This window comes from Pangasianodon hypophthalmus, chromosome 9 (genome assembly GCF_027358585.1).
Source record: "Pangasianodon hypophthalmus isolate fPanHyp1 chromosome 9, fPanHyp1.pri, whole genome shotgun sequence".
Taxonomy (NCBI): Eukaryota; Metazoa; Chordata; class Actinopteri; order Siluriformes; family Pangasiidae; genus Pangasianodon; species Pangasianodon hypophthalmus.
This window is the reverse complement of record NC_069718.1, coordinates 27,752,762-27,775,966: the sequence shown is the minus strand read 5'-3', so window position 1 is coordinate 27,775,966 and position 23,205 is coordinate 27,752,762. Positions and strand designations below refer to the sequence as shown.

The 23,205-nt window shown below is 39.0% G+C and overlaps 1 protein-coding gene across 2 annotated transcripts; it reads right to left on the bottom strand.

Annotated features, from left to right (window-relative positions):
• Positions 1-13,748: 13,748 nt before the first annotated feature.
• Positions 13,749-22,988, bottom strand: LOC117597998 (NACHT, LRR and PYD domains-containing protein 9-like). Of its 2 annotated transcripts, none has more exons than XM_053236802.1 (7): positions 22,897-22,988; positions 22,627-22,689; positions 22,330-22,446; positions 19,736-19,790; positions 19,363-19,567; positions 17,301-19,074; positions 13,749-15,406 (listed from the first exon to the last, which is right to left on the bottom strand). In XM_053236802.1, exons 2-7 carry the CDS (start codon positions 22,677-22,679, stop codon positions 15,172-15,174), a joined length of 2,439 nt encoding a protein of 812 aa, XP_053092777.1. In that variant the 5' UTR covers positions 22,680-22,689; positions 22,897-22,988; the 3' UTR covers positions 13,749-15,171. The 2 variants fall into 2 exon arrangements, with proteins under 2 accessions (XP_053092777.1, XP_053092776.1); XM_053236801.1 differs by having other exon boundaries at positions 22,627-22,743; positions 22,897-22,967.
• Between the last annotated feature and the right edge of the window lie 217 nt (positions 22,989-23,205).

The following is a 23,205-nucleotide window of genomic DNA, read 5'->3' as shown; positions in this document are numbered from 1 at the left end:
TACTTAATAACAGAATAGTGATTGTGGGAAATTGCACTTCCCGGGTTTGGCCACACGTGGGCAGTCGCCTCAAACAGCGCTGTGTGTTGTAGATGGATCTTGACTGCCATCGTTTGGCCAGGTTTAGGAAGTGCACGTTTCAAAGCGGCTCCGTTTCAAAGACTACACACAGCACAAATACATCAAGAGCACTGACACGGCTCTCCTTCAACTCCACCCAGAGGCCTTATATAACATGATGCTCTGATGGCTGATGATGATTTTAGTGGATTTGATTCCTGATCGTCTTTCTAAAACCTCATTCCTGATCCCAAAACGGTGACAGAGGCTGTAGGAATAACATGAACATATGGGCAAACTAGTAAGAATTTGTATTTCTCTATATCGCTGTATATAGTTTTGTTAGTTTGTGCGTTTGTATGTCTATTTTCCCTTCTGTCTGTTTTCATGCGATTTCTCTCTCTCTCTCTCTCACACACACACACACACACACACACACACACACAGAGGCAGCGTCACAAACGGGGGTGGGAGGGGTGTAGAGTAGAATAGAACGGTGGGCGGACGCTGGAATTTGACGGCGTGTTTGTGATTGGTTCTTCTGCCACAACGGTCTCAGCCAATCACAGAGCGGCTGTGTTGCTCTATCACGGAGAGAGTAGCGCTTGTTATTTCAGAGCTGTTCTTAAACCAGATCTGAGCAGCAAAATGAGTGGTCGCGGAGATTAAGACTGAAATCCATCATTGGAAAGCTGTTGAATTAGAAAACTAGGATTCAAATAAGCAAGACCTTCATATGATGTAAACTGATGTTTTTAGCTGCCATTTTCCCTCCCGACAATAAATGCGGAATGAAATGAAACAAGCTTTGCGTTGGCTTTATCTGGGGCAATAACAGGGAAGTAACGAACCGGGAGCTTTTATACAAACCTACAGCTTCTGCTGGACTTGGGGCCATCGACATAGGGCTTCAATTAAAGGATCCTTCTGTCCAAATATCACACAAGCTATAAAAAGAAGAGCAGATTGGATAGGGGACATAAGAACATGGCAGAAAAAAGCAGGCAGAGCCAGACACTAACTCCTTCTTACAAATTAATATACGGCCATTTTAAAGACAAATATAAACACTTACAAATAGACTGGGACAAATTAGCTAACAAATCCATATCTGAGGAAATAAACGAGGATGAATATGGGGAGGTTTTTAGGCAATGGATCAGAAATATGAAGAGCAAAGGCATGTGTGAAAATGGGCGTGACGTCATGGGGCTGGTCAGTGGGGTAGAGTCGCAGTTAGATGTGAGGTGAAATGGAGCTGTTTTGGAACAAAGAAAAAATGTCCTGTTCATGATTGTGATGAGGATGAGACAATAGACCACTGGAAAATGTTACTGATGATCTTACTAATAAAATGAAGTGACTATAACTTGTTTTGAATAAGTTTGTTGACCTTACTGAGTCTAACTAAGCAATGACAACTTTTTAAACTTTGTTTTATTAAACTCAACAGATTCAATTAACCTCTTCTTAAAATAATGAGGGTTTTGAAAAGTTGTGGGGGTCATGCGCAGTTCTACCTGTAGGTGGAATCGATTTGGAAGCTGATGGGAAAAGCATATTGTCTTAGTTTTTAAATTGCTTAATTGGTTAATTGGTCAATTTACATTAATCAACCGGGTCGAGTTGAAGGAGAGCCGTGTCAGTGCTCTTGATGTATTTGTGTTGTGTGTAGTATTTGAAACGGAGCCTCTTTGAAACGTGCACTTCCTAAACCTGGCCACACGATGGCAGTCAAGAGCCATCTACAACAACACAGCGCTGTTTGAGGCTACTGCCCACGTGTGGCCAAACCCAGGAACTGCAATTTCCCACAATCACTATTCTGTTATTAAGTATTTTATGGCGGTGTTTGTAAGTCTACACTTGTACACGTGATTGGCTGATTGGATAATGACATGAATGAGCAGGTGTTCCTAATAAAGTGGCCGGTGAGTGTAGTGTACAGCATGTTAATGGCAGTAAAACGCTGTTACTGTGGAGTGGATCCGTACTGAACTTGTCTCCATGTCAGTAATGGCTTTTCTGGGCTCATCTCCTGGAGCAGTGGAGCATAAAAGCCCCGGCAGAGGAAAACAGCAGTCCTCCTGGTTCTCAACACATCCGAGCTGGAGCAGAAAGTGTCCCGTTTGTCCATGTGATAGTGACAAAAACACTGCACACAGTACAGACAGAAGGTGATGCTGATCCACTCACTTTTGACGCCTTGTTCCTCAGAAGGCCGCAGCCCTTGAAGAGGAGTGTGGCGATTTCAGCCATCATTACTCTCTGTAAAAGAACAATATCTTTAACTAGCACGTCTACCATACGGATATTTATTCATTCATGCACTGTTTATCATTCACACAATCTCTGTCTAAAATGATTTTATTATTCATTCTTAAAAAAGAAACATGTAGAAATGTAACAGAGCTCCAATACATCTTTTCTAACACCGGCTAGTTAGACCTAGCTAGCACAAGGTAGCTATATAGCTAAGAACAATCACCAAATCAGCACATAGTTTTCAACAAAACTTCAAAAACACCAAAACACTCCTCATGCTGGAATGTTGGTAAGTGATATGTGTTTTGTTTTTTTTAAACACATACCTGACATAATTTAGCTGGTAATTAGTTCAGACAGCTAATTCCTGTCCTTTCAGTTCAAGTGTAACAAAACCTAAGCTAGCCTACTTAAACCCAGCCAGATACTAGCAAGCTGATTTAGCTAGTTAGCTCCCAGTCTTGTTTAGCTAACAGGAAAATGCTTTTAGTAGACTCTGATAACCAGAAGATCTCAAATGGAATTATAAATGTTTTATAGAAATAGCTAGAACATATTCGACTGCTAGTCTTTTGAGTCTGCTAGTCTTTACACTTTAATATTCTGTTATTTCTGGCCTCCATTTTAGGTTCTTCAGCATTTTTCTGGTTTAACTGTGTAATTCTGTTGTAGGTTTATTACAACATATGTATTATTTCCACATTCATATATTGCTGAGTTTTAACAGAATATAAAAAAAAGATTTTGTTACTATCTTTTTGATAAATTGTTAAAGATGTACTTCAGTCATGTTTCTCTATATAAACAATATTCGAAAAATTGTCATGTGACTATTGTTGGGTAAAAAAAAAATTACTGAAATTTTTAAAGTTTTAAATAAAGTAATAAAAGCACTCTCAGTGTTCACTCTGAACAGCTGAGACTCTCACTGTCACCATGGTTACGAGAAGATTTCTCATGAAGAGTCATGAAGTCCAGCTCAGAGTTCACGAGTCGTGACACAACATTGAAGTTTCTCAGTGTGGTGGAACACGTGTTAGTCCTGGTAGTGGTCCATGCTAAGTGTAATTACAGTACAGTCCTCAAACACCTGAACTGTTGTGTTTCAGTCACAGTCACTGTTTATTTTGTACTACACATAGTGTAAATGACGTACACACAACATATATACAAAACTGTATTAAATGACAGGAATACATACAGTGCATGTACTTAAAGGTTTTTAGTTACAGTTTTTTAGTTTAAAAAAATCTAAAAATCTTAAATAGTCAAACCACCATGGTTACCACTAAAACACATTAGCAAACTATGAACATTTTTTTAATTAAAAAAAAGGATTAAATCAATATTACAACTGTGAATCAATCATCTGTGGAGAAACAAATGTTTCACAGTCAACAAATTGCAACAAATTACAACAAATTATATATTAAATAACAAAAATTTAATAATTTATTATATAATTACAATGAACTGAATGAAGCAATGCTGAGCAGAAACACACTGAATAAATAGATAAAAATGTGGAGCTATAAATAGCTAAAACACATTGATGTGTATTTGTGTAATCAGTGTGATGATGTGATGATATCTCTGTGTTGTGTGTAGACGCTGAAGGATTTGACTTTGGATTGTAAAATATGTTATTAAAGCCTGAAGTAACTTGTAGCTGAGTGGATAAAAGGATGTGATCAGTCACAGTTATTGTTATGGAACCTCTACATCTGAATATGAATGATTCAGCTCCCAAACTGCTGGAAATGTGGGACGGGTTCTAACGCTTCACCAAAACTGCTTTATCCTGGAAAAGAGCTTTGAGGTGAGACTCCTGTCATACGCCAGTCCTGGTGAGTTTACGATCCTTAATGCTGAAAGACAGAGAAGAGAATCAGTGTAAACAAACAGCAGCATAAACACACACACATAATAAAACTGACAATATTATACAGTACACAGTGGATATTATTCAATATCATACAGTACAGTAAAGAGACAGTAAGTCAGTAACTCACTGTAGTTTCTTCAGTTTACAGTGTCGATCCTTCAGTAGATCAGAGAGCAGCTTCACTCCTGATTCTCCTGGATTATTACCGTACAGATTCAGTTCTCTCAGGTGTGATGAGGAGTTTGACCTCAGAGCTGAAGCCAGAGCAGCACAACCTTCATCTGTAATACTGCAGTAAGTCATCCTGCAAGAAAGAAAACCTTCTCACACTTAACACACTCAGTTTTAGCATTGAAAACATGAACTACACAAAATCTTTACATACAGTACATTTACTCTCCATCTCGCACACAACAGTGAAAATATCATGTCACTATGTAACCCCATTAAAATATAGTGTGTACATGTTCATGCATATACAGTTTTGTTAAAAATGTAGTTTATATACGCATTTGGAAACACACTCGTACACATAACGCAGTTTGTAAGTAAGGTTTAGTTCATGAAAGTTGGTGGGGATAAAAACTTGTTTCATTCATTTTAAGATAACTTCATTGCATTGTTTAAAAAGAGTGGAAAAGTACAAAGCTGGTGAGAGTGGTTAAAAGGGGGGTTGCCTAGCAATGTGCATGATTCTGATTGGTTATTTGGATAGGGGTTAATCAGCGAGGAGAACGGGAAAAGAAAAAAGGGGAAAAGGAGAAAGAAGTTTTCTCTTCGTTAAAACGTAACTTAACTTACAGTTAAAACTTGTTAAAACAATAATCTAAGCGTGAGAACTTACTAGTTACGAACTGATTAGAAGGAGGGAGCTGCTGTTTCTACATGAAGTTTGCACACAGTGTATTACCTAGCTGACTAGCCTAGTTAGCTAGTCGAACTGCTAGCCTGTTGTTCAGCTCACACAGCTACACACTATTGGCTGCTGTTCACCTGTTTTCCCCTGGGAGTCGCTGAGGAGAACCAGATAGCGCTCTGAGCTACCGGGTAACGCTCAGGGTTCCTCTGGCACCGCTGGATAAACGCCTGTGGACGAGTAACACGGAGCGATGCAGGTGCTAACTTCAGAAACATCGAGCACGTAAAAGCCCAGAAAGCCGTAAAGACCAGGTACCTTTGCAGTCAGTAGAGTCATTGCTCTTCTTAGAGTGAAGAGGCCATTTCAGTCTGGGCCACACCGCACCCCAGCCACCTCACAGCCCTGCAGCTTTTGTTTTGTTTATGTATTTTCAATTTGCCAGTCTGAGTGAGAGCGTGGGCTAAGGATAGCGCGCTTGAGTAAATAATTAACTGTTAGCCGCTATGACATATTGGTTGCTTGGTTTGTTATTAAGTTAATATGATTCAGGATTACTGTATGAGAAAGTAAATATTTTATACAGTTGAGTTACTTTACTTGCTAAATGAAGACATAAATTAAACATTTTGGTTGGTGAATATTCAGTGAATTTGTTGTATTTTATATACTGGCACAAGTATAGATAGCAAAACGAGGCATTTTCTTCTACCAGTAAGTAGTCCCTCAATGACACTGAAATACAGTAAGCTACAAGTAGGAGTCCAAGAGATCATATTCCTTCATCTCCCATAATTTAGGAAACAACAAAGTGAGTTACGAACCTGAAGCTCTGCTCTCGCAGCAACAGGGAGAAAAAAGGGAGAAAAACTACAATTAAAATTACCACAGATGAAAACTGGATGTTGTTGCCTTTATTAAATCTCTCTCTCTCTCTCTCTTTCTCTCTCTGTGTGTGAGATAACAGATTCTGATCGCGTGTCCAGTCAATCTTTCTGATCTTTCTGGAATGTAACAAAAAAGCTAAAGTAAATCTGATCAAATATTATTAGGTGGCTGTTGTTGTCAACAGTAAATAACAGTTTCTTGATTTGAGAAAGACTTTCTTGTTCTGAAACATAGTTAGCTTTTTTACTCAGTTACATCAGATAGAAGATAGAAAGCTTTCCAGAAAGTTCCACAGGACGTCTGGTTCAGGAGTTGAATAAAGTTATGTAATAATAAAACAAACCAAACAAACAAACAAATGAATGAATGAATGAATGAATGAATTACTTATTAATTATTATTAATTATTAATATAGAATTAATCTCGAAAGTAACTCTGATTCTCACATTTCAGTTTCTTACAAATATTTAAATCATATTCTAAAATTTACAGCTAAATAAAAACACACACAATCATTTCTGTATGTAATATTTGGTGAAAAAGTGATAATCTGATTTGTGTGTGTATGTGTGTGTGTCTGTGTGTGTGTGTGTCTGTGTGTGTCTGTGTGTGTATATACCTCAGTTTCTCCAGTGTACAGTGTGGATTCTTCAGTCCAGCAGAGAGCAGCTTCACTCCTGAATCCTGCAGTTTATTGTTACTCAGGTCCAGTTCTCTCAGACTGGAGGAGTTTGAGCTGAGAACTGAGGACAGAACTCTACAGCTTTCCTCTGTCAGATTACACCCACACAGCCTGGAAGAGAAATGATGAAATGTTTGATTTATTTCTCTGATTGTGAAATGAGGTGTTTCCATCAGTTGGGAAATAAACTGTCTACCTGAACAAGGTTCTAATGTTAGGATAAAAATATAAAATGAACAGCTTGTGTATAAACTTGGACTGCTCTTGGACAGATCCATGTGTCTCAGCTCATATGAGATGATGTATTTAACTTTCTGAAACAAGATAATAACAGAGAGGCGACTCTGAACAAACACGTCTCTTTATTTCTAGCAGAGAGTTTTTCATACAGTGTGTTCAGCAGCTCTGGGGAAAGTTCTGCTGGAGAACATTTACACATTTACACACTGTCCTTTACTGCTTCATTACAGTGTGTTCAGTGTGTAGATCAGTGTACATTGTGCACACATTTACTTTCCATTACAAACATTTTCTGGAATATTTTTGCTCCCATAGAACAATAGAAACAGGTCTATAAAATGGTAACAGCTCCATGAGGACAGATAACATCAGAGAAATTGGCTTATTGACCTCACTGTAAAGTGTCACTAGTACTGGCATGTTATTAAAGTAAATGTGTGTACAATGTACACTGATCTACACACTGTAGAAATAAATGTACTTTGTTCTGATGTGAGAAGTGATGTAGATATTTCAGCATTAACACAAAGCTGAATTTCACAGAGATGGTAAAACTGTTGCGTTTCATTGTTCATTGGACCTTAATCTTATAACATTCACACACAGAAATCACGTAACACCCCAACACACACACAAAGCTCAAAATCAGAAACAATGCTAATCTACACCTTATAAAAATACACACTTCAATTTTTTTACTCCTATAAAACACTGGGTCTCATTTATCACACTGCATACAAATGAATTTATTCATAAATCGTGTGTAGGAGCATTTACACAGAAAATCTTTAATGTGTAAATTAAAAATGTAATGTTGTGGAATATCTACAAGATGCTGAGAGAAAAGGTTGATGAGGTGTTGGATCAGAGTTAAATGGGCTTGGCCATTCAGCACAAGAGCTAGCTCTTTATGTATGTGCAGAGCTGCTTTATCTGGTCTTTATTCTGACCCTCAACCCAGTGCTTCTCCACCAACACCTCACTGTCCTCTACTTTCACTTTCATCAGGCACTTATGGAGGAGTTCTGGACTGAGCTGGAGCTTGGGGAAATAGCATCAACACTGGACTCCTGTTCCTGTGTGCTAGGGGTCTCACTGGGGACAAGAGCTCCTGAGTTTGTGGCAATTTTCAGATAAAACAAGACTAAATAAAGTGACGCTTGAATGATCGGCTTCAAATCTTGCAATTGTCAGTATGTTACTGTGATTTTATAAACAGATTACGCTATTTAATTCAATTACACACCAATTTAATGAAACTTTTGTGAAACTCCGTTTCATATTAATGGCATTAATTAAAGAAACGTTATATAAGAAATAAATAATTTAAAAAGCAAGCCAACACAAATTCCTAAATTAACACAAATAAGACGAGTCATTCAGTTAAAACAAAAGAAATGCATCTGTATAACAGGAGGAAGGGCCCCGTCTGTCTGTGTATAGCCGTAAGCCAGCACGGTGCAAACGCCTCAGCTGACAGAAGATTTAGAGCACACTGTTAGAGATATTTAGATATTTAGAGGCCAGTATGATTGTTCTAGAGGATGAAAGGTGGTTAATAAATCCCTCCTGTTTGTCACGGCATCTTCTTTAAATGCTGTTCAACACTTCAGAACCAGCACTAATTTAACCAACACAACAACCTTGTGCCATTCCTGTGCATGTCCAAGTTTATCAGTGCTTGGATTTCTTGTTATTGTCACGTTTCAAACAGAAGTGACTGACTGTAGCGTGAGAGGCTGAAGAGCGCATCAGTGTGAGAGATTTCTGACCAACAGTCACTGAGACACTTTAAAATATTTAAACACAGCAGTTTCTCTGTGTGATGCTCGGTGTCCATGATCACCTGGCTACAGTGTAGATCACTTTTTCTCACCTTTCATGTCAAACCATTTTCTTACAAATGAGCTGTGGTGTGCACGCATTTGGTCAGGATTTTAAATGATCTGTGGTTAAGTGCCAGTTCTGGTCACATTTCCATTCTTGTTCTTCTTGACCTGAGTGCAGCTTTCAATACTGTAGACCATGATATTCTTCTACACAGACTTGAACATTGGGTAGGTCTCTCAGGAGCAGTACTAAGCTGGTTCAGATCATACTTGTGTGCAAGACAGTTTTATGATAAACTGAGAAGTCACTCATCAAGACAATATGATATTTCATATGGAGTTCCATAAGGATCTATTTTAGGACACTTGCTTTTCTCCATCTATATTTTACCTCTTGGTAGACTCATTCAAAAGCAGGAAATCAGTTTTCATAGTTATGCAGACGACACACAACTTCATATATCAGTGTCACTGGGTAATCAAGAGCCAATTAACAAACTGATCACATGCTTGAATGAAATATCTGACTGCGTGTTACAGAACTTTCTCCAGTTAAACCAGGATAAAATGGAGATATTAATTGTAGGAGATAAACAGAAAAGAGAATACTTATTGAAAAATGAGCTGGTTACAGGTTAGAAATCTGGGTGTAATAGTCGACTCAGATCTCAGCTTTGTTCCTCACATCAATAATATCTAAGGTCACATTTAGTCATTTGAGGTACAGTACAAAAGTTCTTCCATTTTTTCTGCAGAAAAACTCATCCATGCATTTACTTTCTTTACCTACTATTATCTACTATTTATCCATTTCAGTTAGTACAAAATGCAGCTGCTGTGACAACCAGAATCGAGTTTAAAGTGCTGTTATTAGTTTTAAAACTCTTAATGGCATTGCACCTGTGTATTTAGCAGTAATGAATTGTCTAATGAATTTCACCCCAAATCATTTTTAAATATCAACAAATGCTGGCTTCCTTAAGGTGAATTTTAATAAGAAGAAGCTCAGTGAAACTGCTTTTGGTGTCGCTTTTAGTGTCGCTGCTCCCAGGATGTGGAACTCACTCCCAGCATATGTCCATCAGACACCTTCACTAAATATATTTAAAAAGCAGCTTAAACACATTTATTTACCTTGCCTTTTAATTAGTCCTCTTGATTATATGCTTAAAACCACTATTTATCTCTTAATGATCTACTCAATACTTTGTTTGATTACATGTATTTATTTCTTAATCACTTTTTAGGTTTTAATATTTTATTTTCAGGTTGTGTAGCATTATTATTAGGAATTGACATTTATTAACATACTTGATGTTTGTGTGTGTGTGTACCTCAGTATCTCCAGTGTACAGTGTGGATTCTCCAGTCCAGCAAAGAGCAGCTTCACTCCTGAATCCTGTACTTTATTGTCACTCAGGTCCAGTTCTCTCAGACTGGAGGAGTTTGAGCTGAGAACTGAGGACAGAACTCTACAGCTTTCCTCTGTCAGATTACACCCCCACACGCTGGAAGAGAAATGATGAAATATCAGAACACTGATCTCAAACACACAAACACAGCCATAATACAGCTAAAATTTAACATGTAACAGAAATGTCAGTGTGTCTCTCACACACAGAAATCAGAGGACAGGACGCCACATCAGCACAGTTACAGGAACAGGGACGTCTTTCTGCACTACACAATCTCTCAGCTACAATTTATTATAAGACCATTAGGTCATGTACATAACACACACATGTGAGAGCGAGCAGCCTACAAACAATACACTCTGATCTGTGTTCAAGTTTCTACAACCAACACTGCAGATATAGTGCATTTTATTACAGAAAATAATGAATTATAGAACTGGACACTATCAGTTAATAACATGCAGGGCAGCTCGTGTCAGTGTACTAGCAGGGCTAAAGCCTCTGTCTTTCAAAGATACAAATGAAACAAAAAAACAAATGAAAACAAAAAAAAGAAGAGGATTGTTTTGGATTTTTTTTGTGATCAAATTTTTATTTCTTTATTCATTTGCTCTGAACAAGCACATCAACATCATAACACAATGCAGTACAGGGCAGTGTACAAGAATGACAGACCACATCGTTCCTCTTTTGGCTGCTCCCGTTAGGGGTCGCTACAGTGGATCATTGGTCCGCATACTTGATTTGGCAGTTTTTACGCTGGATGCCCTTCCTGACGCAACCCTCAACAATTTTATCCAGGCTTGGGACCAGCACTGAGAGCGCACTGTTGCACGCAACCCCAGTGACACTAGTCCTCCAGTTACCTTCAGAAATGTGACCACATTAAAACAGGAAAAATACTACATGTATAAACACTCACGCAATCTGCTACACACAAACACAAACACACACAGGCACATACTGTTTAGAAAATGAAGAGATACAAGTGTTAGGTTTTTATAGGAGAGGTTCCAGGGCATTGATTGCCTTACACCAGTGATTAATGTTATCCTCATTAGCACCATTAATTCAGGCTGTTGAGAGGTCCATGTAGATTACATCTATAAAGGACAGAGTCCATGCTCTAATGGAGAGAGTGAGGAGGTTTCCAGTGGACTGCAAGCTGTTTCTTGGCAGCAGTGAATAGATGAATTCCCTTCTCCTCTGCAGAGTGGAGAGTTGAAGATCGGGACATTTGTTCTTCCAGAAGTTGGGGGGGGCGTAATGGAGAAGCACCACGGTGCTAATAAAATGTGTTTTGGGCAGAATGTTAAGTCCATCTATCTAGAGAGTCCTGCACCTTGGTAAAAGCTAAGGAGTAATTGTGTTTAGCAATCTGAGATGGGAAAATTTTAATTCCTAAGTACTTGAAGTGTGGAACAATGCTACTAGTGTCTGGAATAAATGATGCTATGGCAAGTTCATTTCATTGTAAAAGATTTTGAGCAGTTAACACGGATAAAACCTTCCCTGAAGGACTGACCATAAGAATGACCATTCCAACCTGCTGAAAGCTTTCATAGCATCAAGTGCTGTTACAGGAGCATTAATATGTGCTACACCATTGATTATGTGAAGAAGACATCTGACATTATCTGATGGTAGTCTAGATTTAATAAAACCTGCCTGATCACAGTTTTGTAATGTTGGCATATGGTGCTGAAGGTGACGGGTGAATAGTTTGGTGTAGATTTTAAGGACAGAATTCAGAAGACTGAGAGGTCAGTAACTGGCACAATCAACTGGATCTTTTTCCAAGAGTAAGGAAATTAGTGCTGTATTAACACCCCTTAAAAACTGCCCTTTTCAATGGAGTACTTAATGATGGTCAGGAAAAATGAGCCTGTTTGATCCCAGAAGGTGACATAAAATTCCAGAGGATTCCATGTGATTTACCTCTTTGCATATTGAGGGCAGCCTCTTTCAATTCCTCCAAGGAAACAGGGTTATCTACATCCCTTGAGTTCAAGCTAGAGAGCTGAGGGAGGTTTTACTTACTTACAATATTGTCACATCTATCCTGATCTAGGAATATTTCTGATCTGTATAAGCTGGAATAAAAAGATTGGAAACTATCATTTATTTCTTTAGGATCAGTGGTAATATTCCCATGTGAAGTATTAATGGCAGGAATGTCTGCAAACTGCTCACTAGTTCTAATTCTCAGTAGATGACTAGGACTGGCACCTTGGAAATACTGTAGTAGTGCTGTCTAGTCCTATGAATCTGAAACTCTGAATATCATTAAAAAAAAGAAATTTCTTTTTTGACTATATCTCTCTGCAGTGCCACTTGTTCTACAAGCCATGTTGTAACTCTGAGTCTATTCTTTTAAAATTTTCCTCAAGTCTTTGTAGTTTAACAGACGTAGCTTTATGCAGATTAGAACAAAAACATGTGATGTTACTCCTTATGAAGCCTTTGAATACATCCCATAATAGCCTAGGGTCCTCCACCGAGCCATTGTTAAAGCTCATAAATTCCTTAAATTCGGTGATAAATTGTGATATGTATATGCTGTAATGACCTTCCCCTTTAACTCGCTTTGCTTGGCGTTACCACTAGAGGAAGTAATAAACATATAGGATATAAGTGAAACGAAGTAGAGCAAAAGTAATCCACGTTTGTTCATGAGCTAACAGGTACAGCTCGGAAGAATGATTTCAGCTTTCAGCTTTAGTATCCCTTCGGCAAGCAGAGCGAGGTTTATTTTCATGTATTTCTTTGGTACAGTATTGTTGATTAATTTGAATGTTAAATGTTTAGTTAATGCGGTGGATGTTTTATTGTAAATGTTGGTTGTTTATTTATTTATTTTTTTTGTTTGTTTCTTTATTTGTTTTCTTTGTAGTTTTACGGTGCCATGGTGCTGTGATGTTATTGTTATGGTGCTATGAAGTCAATCAGTGGTTGTGATGCATGGAGAGAATTTACAACAAAGAATTGAGACAACGAATACTTCAGTAGTGAAGTTTATTGCATCTGAGTAAAATAAATCGAAGGCACCCTTCAAAACTCTCTGCCTTATTTGTTCGATGCTGAAGGGCTCCTACATATGCTACTAGACCAGGAATGCTACTAGCTCCCTTTTTCTGAACCTCGATAAGCTGGAACTATCGAGCACGGGGTCCATATCGTGTTAAATTCCTTAAGACTATTAAGGAATAACTAGGTAATATAAGTATTTTCTGGGTAATTGTATCATAGATGCCTGTTTTCAACTTTGTAGATGAGAGTCCCACTCTCAAACTCTGAAGTTACCAACATTGTGAAAACTCAGTAGACAGAACAAGCTCCAGCCACACACTACACAACACATACACAAAGATTACACAAAAGACAAGTCAGAACATGAGACACAAAAACTCAAAAGAAATTACAAAAACATGAACTTAATAAGATGCCCAGAATGGACTGTGACCATGTATGAATATGGAGCAGCCAGGAAGGTTGCAGTCCAACAGTTTAAAATAACCAATAACTTAAACTTTAACATGTAAAAAAGAAAAAGGAGGTAATCAGTTCTCCACCATATAGTTAACCCAGCTAGCCTTAGCAGGCCCAGTCTGAGCACATTCACCTCAGTGAGCTAGAGCCAGCCTGGCCTGTGTGTTATCAGCGGACGTGTGTAGCATCACAACGCTAGCATCCTTATACTATCAGGCTGAAGCTAACAATTAGCCTAGCCTAGCCTGATCTAACCCGGCTCAGACAGCTAGGAGGGCAGTCCAGAACTTTCAGAAATACTATGCATGAAACTGGTGGCTTTCATCCTCCAGAGGAAAATAAAAAAAAAGAAAAGCTAATTTACTGCAATATGAAGTATGAAACTGAAACATTTATCAGTTTCTGTAGCACCGTTAGCCGGGCTAGCTTAAACAAGTCCAGTAAGAACGAAGCTCAGAAAAAGGCTGCAGCTCCACACCAGAAGCATTTTTAGCCTAGCCATCCACGGCCAGCTCGGTGGTTGATGGTGAAGCGGCTCTGCTCGGCACTGCTGCTGTCAAGTTCAGGAAATCCTCTGCAAAAGTGGGCCATCTGTGATTTTCAGTGTGGCAGGATAGAGTAGGAAAAACTCAACACTTTTAGCTCGTGCCATGGACATGGCCTGGGAGAAGACCAGGTGTCGCTTCACCATGTAGTTACTGTAGTCAGGGGTGAAGCAGACTGTTCTTCTGTCAGTGATGAGGTGCTCTCTCTTATTAGCATGAAGAAAAATGGCTTGGCAGGTTCAATAACATAGAACACTGAAAATCAGAGTTTGATCTTCCCCTCGTTTGCTTACTGAGTTGCTGTAGATCTGGTGTGCAGAGAGGAGAGGCATTGGGGTATGGATCGTGAGAGGAACTGGATAGCATTGGCGCCTTCGTTACCCTCTCAGCCCAATAATACCGATGTTGCATCTCCTGTTCAAATCTTCATAATCCTCTAGCTTAAGCTCCACTGACTGTAGGGTTTTTCGTGTCTGCTAGGAGCACTAGAATTGTTCTTCACACCTGACTCTAGCTTGTTGATTGTTGAGTTTATTATGTTGATGCACATTGTGAGTGTGGCTAGCTTCACCTGGATAGCGTTTAGCTTAGCATTCGTGTACCCTTTCATCTGCTGTATCTGAGCGAGGTGTGGTTTAAGGTTGTCTCTGATTACAAGGAGCGACACACCTCCTATATTTGAGCTTAATTAGGGCTATAATCTTTTATCCTATTTCAGTGATGTGTCTGGTATACGTCATCAGCTGTCAGGTGGATTATTATTCTCATTATTTTTCCCTAAAATGTGTTTGGAGAAGAAAAGTTTTTTTTCTAGATTGAGCACACATTGTCTAATCAAAGTACAAATTACACAAAAGGACAGATGACAGAACTGTAAGTTTAGTGTTTTTTAGTTTAAACAAAAGAGTTACAGCTTTTCTGTTTACCGTGTTTGCAATGGAAACGCAGCATGAACCCAGTCGAGCATTACAGACTTAAACCACTAAACACTATAAACCACTAATGAACCTGCCCATCTAATTTAAGCATGTGTGTGTGTGTGTGTGTGTGTGTGTGTGTGTGTGTGTGTGTGTGTACCTCAGTATCTCCAGTGTACAGTGTGGATTCTCCAGTCCAGCAGAGAGCAGCTTCACTCCTGAATTCTGCAGTTTATTGTTACTCAGGTCCAGTTCTCTCAGACTGGAGGAGTTTGAGCTGAGAACTGAGGACAGAACTCTACAGCTTTCCTCTGTCAGATTACACCCACACAGCCTGGAAGAGAAATGATGAAATATCAGAGCACTGATCTCAAACACACAAACATGCCAATACTAGTTGTACCCTACAGTGAGTTAGTGTCAGGTGGAGGTGTGGGGAAACTCCAGGTCTCCGTCTATAGGGCCGTGTACACAGAACAGTCAATGACTAAATCCACCGCCATAAATCCACAACAGCGAACACAGTCTCATTACCCGCAGCACGATGACGTCAGAAACCAGGAAGTCCGTGAAATCCGAAGGACGGAACAAGATCAAAGCCAATAAACAAACCAGGTCTGAGCCGATAAACCCACAGAGAATAATTCCAACGAAATATTTCCAATAATTCTAAGACAGACACACAATAATCCAGTGCTGTATGGAGGCACGTGTAGCTTATTTATACAGGTAGCAGTCAGTGGGGAAATGGGGAACAGGTGTGCTCACGCTTCCATACAGCGGATGTGGATGCGGGATGAAAACTCCGGCTGGAATGCGGAAGTGCAGGTGTGGTGTCGGAGCGGAGCGTGACAGTTACATGCTGAATTTCACAGAGAAGGTGAAACAGTTGGTGTGTGTTGTTCTCTGTGCTCGTACTGTTATAAATCTGTCACCTCGAGACCTTTGATTTTACACACACACACTGGATCAGGTGTTTGGTGTGGACCCAAGTACAGGTGGAGTCACATACATCCAAACACATCCAAACTAAAGAGAAAGATTGATCTGTCCAAACCAAACAAATTAGGTGTGAAAGCGTCCTTATTCTCTCTCTCATGTTCCTTGGTGCAGATAGGGCTGTGCGATAAGGTGATACATATCATAGGATGAGAAAATAGAATAATGAATAATGTGTATATATATATATATATATAGCCGGGTCAACAATAGGTCCAAAATCATTGGCAGTGAGATGGTAAAGACTCCCCTGAATTGTCAGTGTTGTAGCAGTTGCACCCTTCATCAGAGGCGCCGTTCCTTTAAGAGCTTACACGAGAGACGGAGTAGTCGCTAATGTATGACGTCACACACTCGCGACGGCGCCAAAGCTCCGGGTCCGACACGTGCGAACGTGTGTGCTAAGTTGAAGGCCTGACTGTGATTAGCTCTGGATACTGTTGCCGCGCCGAAGGAAGCACGGGGCCGCGGGACAATTGTGTGTCCTATTATATTGTATACGGTTTCATATTTGTTTATTTGACAGTTTATGTAAAAAGTTTTGTTTATTTTTGCATTTTTGTCTGTCTCAAGAGGGAAGAAAAGCATTTGTACATCAGCCATTGAGTGTGAGTGATGAACCGTGTTGGCGAGTCACCATTTTGAAAGTAAGTTGGTTCATACTGTAAGCTGTTTTTGAATGTATTTTGTAACGTATTTTGTATTTTGTATTGTATTTTGTAAATTTTGAAATGTGTATGCACTTTTGACTCAGTGGTTGTTCTTGTCTGGTAGGAAAAGCCACTACTGTTGTTTTGGTTCTGTTTATGTTTATGGTTGTCCTGTGATAGACCCCAAAGATTGTGCTGTATGGGGGGTCACTTGTTACTGCTGGGAACTCCAAGTTTTAACTAAATTAATGCTAACTCCCACCCGGGTTAGTCGGGGAATAAAGACCCACAAAATTATAAGAGCGTTGTGTGTGGTCCCTCCTTTAGCACCTGGCTACATATATATTTATTATATATTATATATTTAAATTTTCAAGATGTGAAATGATCCATATCGTGATACAAGATTTTGTCCATATTGCTCAGTTCTCAGTACAGACATAATGTGTTAGTATAAAATGGGTTAATTTAAAGATGATTAAAGTAACAATTAACAAGCATTAATCCAAACAGTGCAGTTCAGTGTTACATTAAAATAACAAACCACACAGTGATACATTTATAAATAAAAATACTCACACAGCTTTTCTGGAGGCTTTGACCACTGGCAGCAGCCTCAGAAGACCTTCCTCTGATGGGTTATATTTCCTCAAATCAAACTCATCCAGCTCCTGTTCTGAGTTCAGTAACACAAACACCAGAGCTGACCACTGAGCAGGAGAGAGTCTGGTTCCACTGAGATGACTGTAATCTTCTCTGTTCAGGTAAGTTTGTACTTCCTGCACTAGAGAATGATCATTCAGTTCATTCAGACAGTGGAACAGATTGATGGATTTCTCTGGAGATGGATTCTCCCTGATCTTCTCCTTGAGGTACTTGACTGTTTCCTGTTCGCTGTGAGAGCTGCTTCTTGTCTGTGGCATTAAGCCTCGTAAGAGAGTCTGATTGGACTCCAAGGAGAGACCCAGAAGGAAGCGGAGGAACAGGTCCAGGTGTCCATTCTCACTCTGTAAGGCCTTGTCCACTGCAGTCCTGAGGAAATCAGACATGTTTGTATTTCTGAAGAAATTAAAAAGTCCAGTGCTTTGCTTCACTACCACATTTGTTTTTCTAAAAATAATGCAGAGAAATGCATATAAAGCAGCCAGAAACTCCTGAACACTCAGATGTACAAAGCTGAACACCTTCCCCAGGTGAAGCCCAAACTCCTCTCTGAAGATTTGGGTACACACTCCTGAGTACACTGACACTTCTCTGACATCAATGCCACACTCTCTCAGGTCTTCCTCATAGAAGATCAGGTTGCCTTTCTCCAGCTGTTGGAAAGCCAGTTTCCCCAGTGCCAGGATACTCTCTCTGGTCTGCTGAGGATCAGGGTCACATTTCTGATGGTACTTTTGGTCCTTGTGTTTGATCTGAAAGATCAGGAAGTGTGTGAACATTTGAGTCAGAGTCTTCGGGATCTCTCCACTCTTTGCTTCACCCAACATTCTCTCTAGAACAGTGGCTGAAATCCAGCAGAAGACTGGGATGTGGCACATGATGTAGAGGCTTCTTGAAGACTTCATGTGTGTGATGATTTTATTGGCCAGGCTCTGATCACTGATCCTCTTCCTGAAGTACACCTCTTTCTGAGGATCACTGAACCCTCGTACCTCTGTTACCTGGTCTACACACTCAGGAGGGATCTGATTCGCTGCTCCTGGTCGAGAGGTTATCCAGAGGAGAGCAGAGGGAAGCAGATTCCCCTTGATGAGGTTTGTCAGCAGCACATCCACTGAGGCTGACTCTGTCACATCACACAATCTCTCATTGTTCTGGAAATTTAGAGGAAGTCGACACTCATCCAGACCATCAAAGATCAACACCACTTTGTAGGAATCTATTAATTGTAGTTTTCTCATTTCTGGGAAAAAGTGATGAAGAAGATTCATCAGACTGAGATTTTTCTCCTTCATCAGATTCAGCTCTCTAAAGGGAAGTGGAAACATGAAGGTGACGTCCTGATTTGCTTTTCCTTCAGCCCAGTCCAGAATGAACTTCTGCACAGAGACTGTTTTTCCAATTCCAGCAACTCCTTTAGTCAGCACAGTTCTGATGGACTTGTCTTTAAAGAGGTCATTACATTTGATGGGTGTCTCCTGTGTTGCTGTTCTCCTGGACGCTGTCTCGATCTGTCTCACCTCATGTTCACTATTGACGTCTCCACTCCAACCCTCTGTGATGTAGAGCTCTGTGTAGATCTCATTCAGAAGTGCTGAGCTTCCATGCTGTGAGATTCCTTCATTAATTCTTTTAAACTTCTCTCTCAGGTTGGATTTCAACTTTGACTGATACACAGAGGCCACAGACTCTAATAAACAAAGTAATAACATGTTTTAATGCAAAATCACTGAGCACAATATAAAATGTAAAATTCTTTCAAATGTTTCTGTTCATTCCTGATTCATGTACTAAATATTACTGAAGGAACAGGACCATTGTACAGAGTAACCACAAGCTGGACCACGAACAGAACAGAAAAGCACCAGATGTACATGATACTTTTAGTTTTAAGTTTGATTTTAGTGTTAATATCTAAAACAATTTTCTCTCTCTAAAGTGAACCTGATGGAATAAAGTCATGACTCAGAGCTCTTACTGGTGTGCAGTGTATTAGCGAGATCTGTGTGGTTCATGTTCTTCAGGACGTGCAGTGTGATCTTCAGCGCTCCCTCTCTGACACTGTGCAGATCCTCCTCATCCTCCACCTCCCTCTCAGGGCATGCTGGGTAATCTGGACTCAGGAGCTTCCTAAACCTCTTCAGTTCATTCTTTATCAGAGTGATGACTTTGTTTTCCAGCTCCTGGTTAGAAACACATAGTAACAGATCTAAATATTATAATGTTACATAGTCAGACATGTTTTGATTTTATGAAAAGAAAAAAAAACCTCTGTCTATTACCACATTTACAACTGTCTGATTACCCATAATTCTGCTGCACATTGAGTAAACAACACAAGCCACACACACCTTGAATATGGACTCCAACTGATTTCTTCTGACATTTGATTTCTTCTTTTGTGGTCTGTGAACAAACAAACACGCATCATGTAATATGGACCATATGATGATAATAATGATGATAGAATAACAGAATAGTGGGGAAATGCATAATAATGACAGTTGAGTAGTAAGAATAATAATACACAGCATAAATGTAAGACACTGCAGAATAATAAGGAAATGATGATGATGATAAAGTGAAAAGCTTCCTCCAACTGACTAGGTAGTTTTTCTTTTTTTATTGTTTGATTTAGTTCCACTCGATGCTGGACATCGCTGGAGCTCATCTGTGGTTCTCTTTTATAGCTAAAACACTTTCACTAGCTGTTAACAACAGTGACTAGCATGACTATTCAGTCCATACTATGCTTTAAGTATGGTTGTCATATAATCCATCGAGTATAATCAAGAGTTACTTATTTAGAATAAGCAATACTTAGAAATGATAAGAGAGTTAGTGCATTTAGGGAGTGACTTTATGATTTTACAAGGATATTTCTGTGTATGTGAATCAAGAAACCTAAAACAAACTGGTGTGACCTTGCAGGTGGACTGTCCTTTTGGGAAAAACAATAAGCATGCAGTTCACATTCATAAATTGTATCTTCTTCAGTCCAGATGTGCTCCGTCATATCTCATGGGAAGGTGTTTTTCTTTCTACCAGACTACTGAAGTGCATTGTTGAGGTTGTGAAGAATGTTAACTTTTTTTTAAAAAATAAACTGACTGATCTCTCGCCACGGTTAAAACTAAGAATAGAGGGTCAGTGAAATAATTGTGGCAAGAGGCAGGGGTGTGATTAAAAGAAAAAAAAGAGAAGACTTCATTTAATAAGATCATTGTTCTAGAAGTATATAAAAGCATGAGCCACGGCTATGTAAATAAGATGATCATCTCTGCTTTGTTGGTTGATTCAATAAAGTCTGATATTTGGCATCCAAAACTCTTTGACTTTGGAAAGTTATTTTTGTTATTCTGATCTGAAGAGTTTTGCCACGACACTATAGGCTAGTTTATATACAGGATGGCTGAGTGAATTATTGTCTAATCATGTTACACAGGTACTCTGCTTGTTACATCAGCGAGCTTCAGAGCTTCGTGTCTCCAGGTGGCTGAGATTAGGATTTTAACATTTAGCTTTTGCTCACACAGCCAAAAGGAGCATGAATGCAAAGTTATAGCATTAGAAATAAGTGAAATTCTCATAATATAGTTATTTAACATTACAATATCAAGGTGGTTAATCCAAAGCATTTACTTATTCCTTATCCATGATAAAAATCTGTCTACTGGATTTGTTATGTAAAGCAGGCCACTGAAACAGTTCAAAGCTTACAGATTGTGTTTACAGACTCGTCCAGGAGCAACAGCACTAATTCCCTGTCCAGCTTCATTCCTTCATCAGTAATAAAATACTCCATCTTGGAAAAGCACTGCTAGTGTTTATACTGGTGTTACTGCATTTCTTGAGTTTTTTTTTTCCTGAAGCACAGTTTAGTGCAAATTAGCCTGATAAAATCTATTCTTTTATACTGAAGACTAAAATGATTAGATAGTTTTAATTGGTCATTTATAAATTTTTTATTTTACATTCTATGCATTGGTCACTTTACAATTTAAAAAGAATAATTTAAGAACCACACAGTCTATCCAATATATTTTAATCCATAGATATAATTTAAGTATTTTACTTAAAAAAAACAGGGTCACCATATTCTTTGTCTATTCAGTAATCCACACACTGTTAAATCATCATTCTTCTATCAGTAAAAACACAACTGTAAATCTGTAGAAGCAGAAAAATGGTTTAACGATATGTGCCAACAAAAATCTCAGAGACAGACAACCTGAAAACATATGACTTATCTATTTATTTAGTTAGTTAGTTAGTTAGTTAGTTAGTTGGGGGAGATGTCCCTTATTTTATCTCCCTGAAGGTTGTCACCCTAGAGCTTACAGGCTTTGCTGATATTTCTTTGATCTCCAAACAAGCTGAGATGGGGGCGGAGTGAAGGGACATTGGGGAGTCTCTGCAAGATGATTGACACGAGGAGTCTAGAAGGCAGATTTCCAGACAGGTTTTATCTTTTCAGCCACATAATACACTTGTGCTGAGGCCATGACCATTGTTTTTTTTTTTTTTTCATGTTCTGCAAATTTCTAGGTGATGTGTACATGTAAAAATGTCAATTATTGCACCTTTAACACTGTCACTAACACTATCCTCTTAAAACAATACACTAAATTCAGGATTTCCTAACTGACACTAACATATTTAGAAACAAATGTTTGAGTGAATGAATGAATAAAATAGTTACATTGTCATTAATTTCCCAGGTATAAATGTTCTTCTGTAGCACCACAGACCCTCCAGCTCAGGGACTGCAGGCTGAACTGAACTCTTCAAGCAGTTTTCCTCACTGCCAGTCCGAGAGCTGCAGCACTGCACAGTTTAGTGTTTTACTGCTTCAACACCTGATAAAGCTCATGAAGGGCTTCATAATGAGACGAGTGAGTTTGATCAGGTGGAACACTGCCATAAAACACCTCACTATACTGACCTCACATCTGTAGAACTGTCTCTGTCTCTGAAGTTAAATGGAAGTCCAATTGACTGGTCACTCTTCATGGACACACAGCTGGGTTCTGGTGAGTCTGATCTCTTTCCCGCCATCATTCTAGAATTACAACAGAAATATCAGCAATAATTAATACTCTGCTGTCTCAGCACTGTTACACAATGTGTTCATCATTAAACACCAATAATTCCATCTTTTTAATTCAGCTACAGTCTGCACACTTATTTAAACAGGAGACTCGCTGTGTATTTATTGCTGGTGAATGGAAAAGTAACTCACCTCTCATATTTTTTTATGTCCAGTTTTCCAGGCATTCTCATGTTGGAGGTCATGTCTACTTCTCTAGATTACAGCAGGACACACGTTTACTTCAACATCGGTGTGTTAAATCAAACCCTGTATCAGCACAGAGTTCACTTACAGGAAATAGTCACGGTATCAAGTCCTAAAACAACCTGTGTACATTAAACCTTCAGTACAACCCCACAAAACTCTTCTGCATCTAGTGTCACTTCAGTGTGTTTATATATTATAGCTTTAGATACTCACTGTGTTTTTACTCCTGAAATGGTTTATGAAATAGAGCTGCTGTGGCTTACTTTCACTTTCACGGTCTCAATGCGTTAACGGGTTACAGCGGGACTCAATCCTCCGCGCATGCGCAAAAAACGTCACAAAACTTAAAGGCTACTGTTTTATATTAAAAGTGGGCCCAGTGTCTTTATCGATCTTTATTCCCAGTTACGTGCTTCTCAGTTTGATGCCTTGATTTGCTTCTGATGTGTAATTATAAAATTGATAAATGACCAGCAACATTATCTGCTTTTCACAGGCAGCTTCTTCTGACTTGGTCTCTGA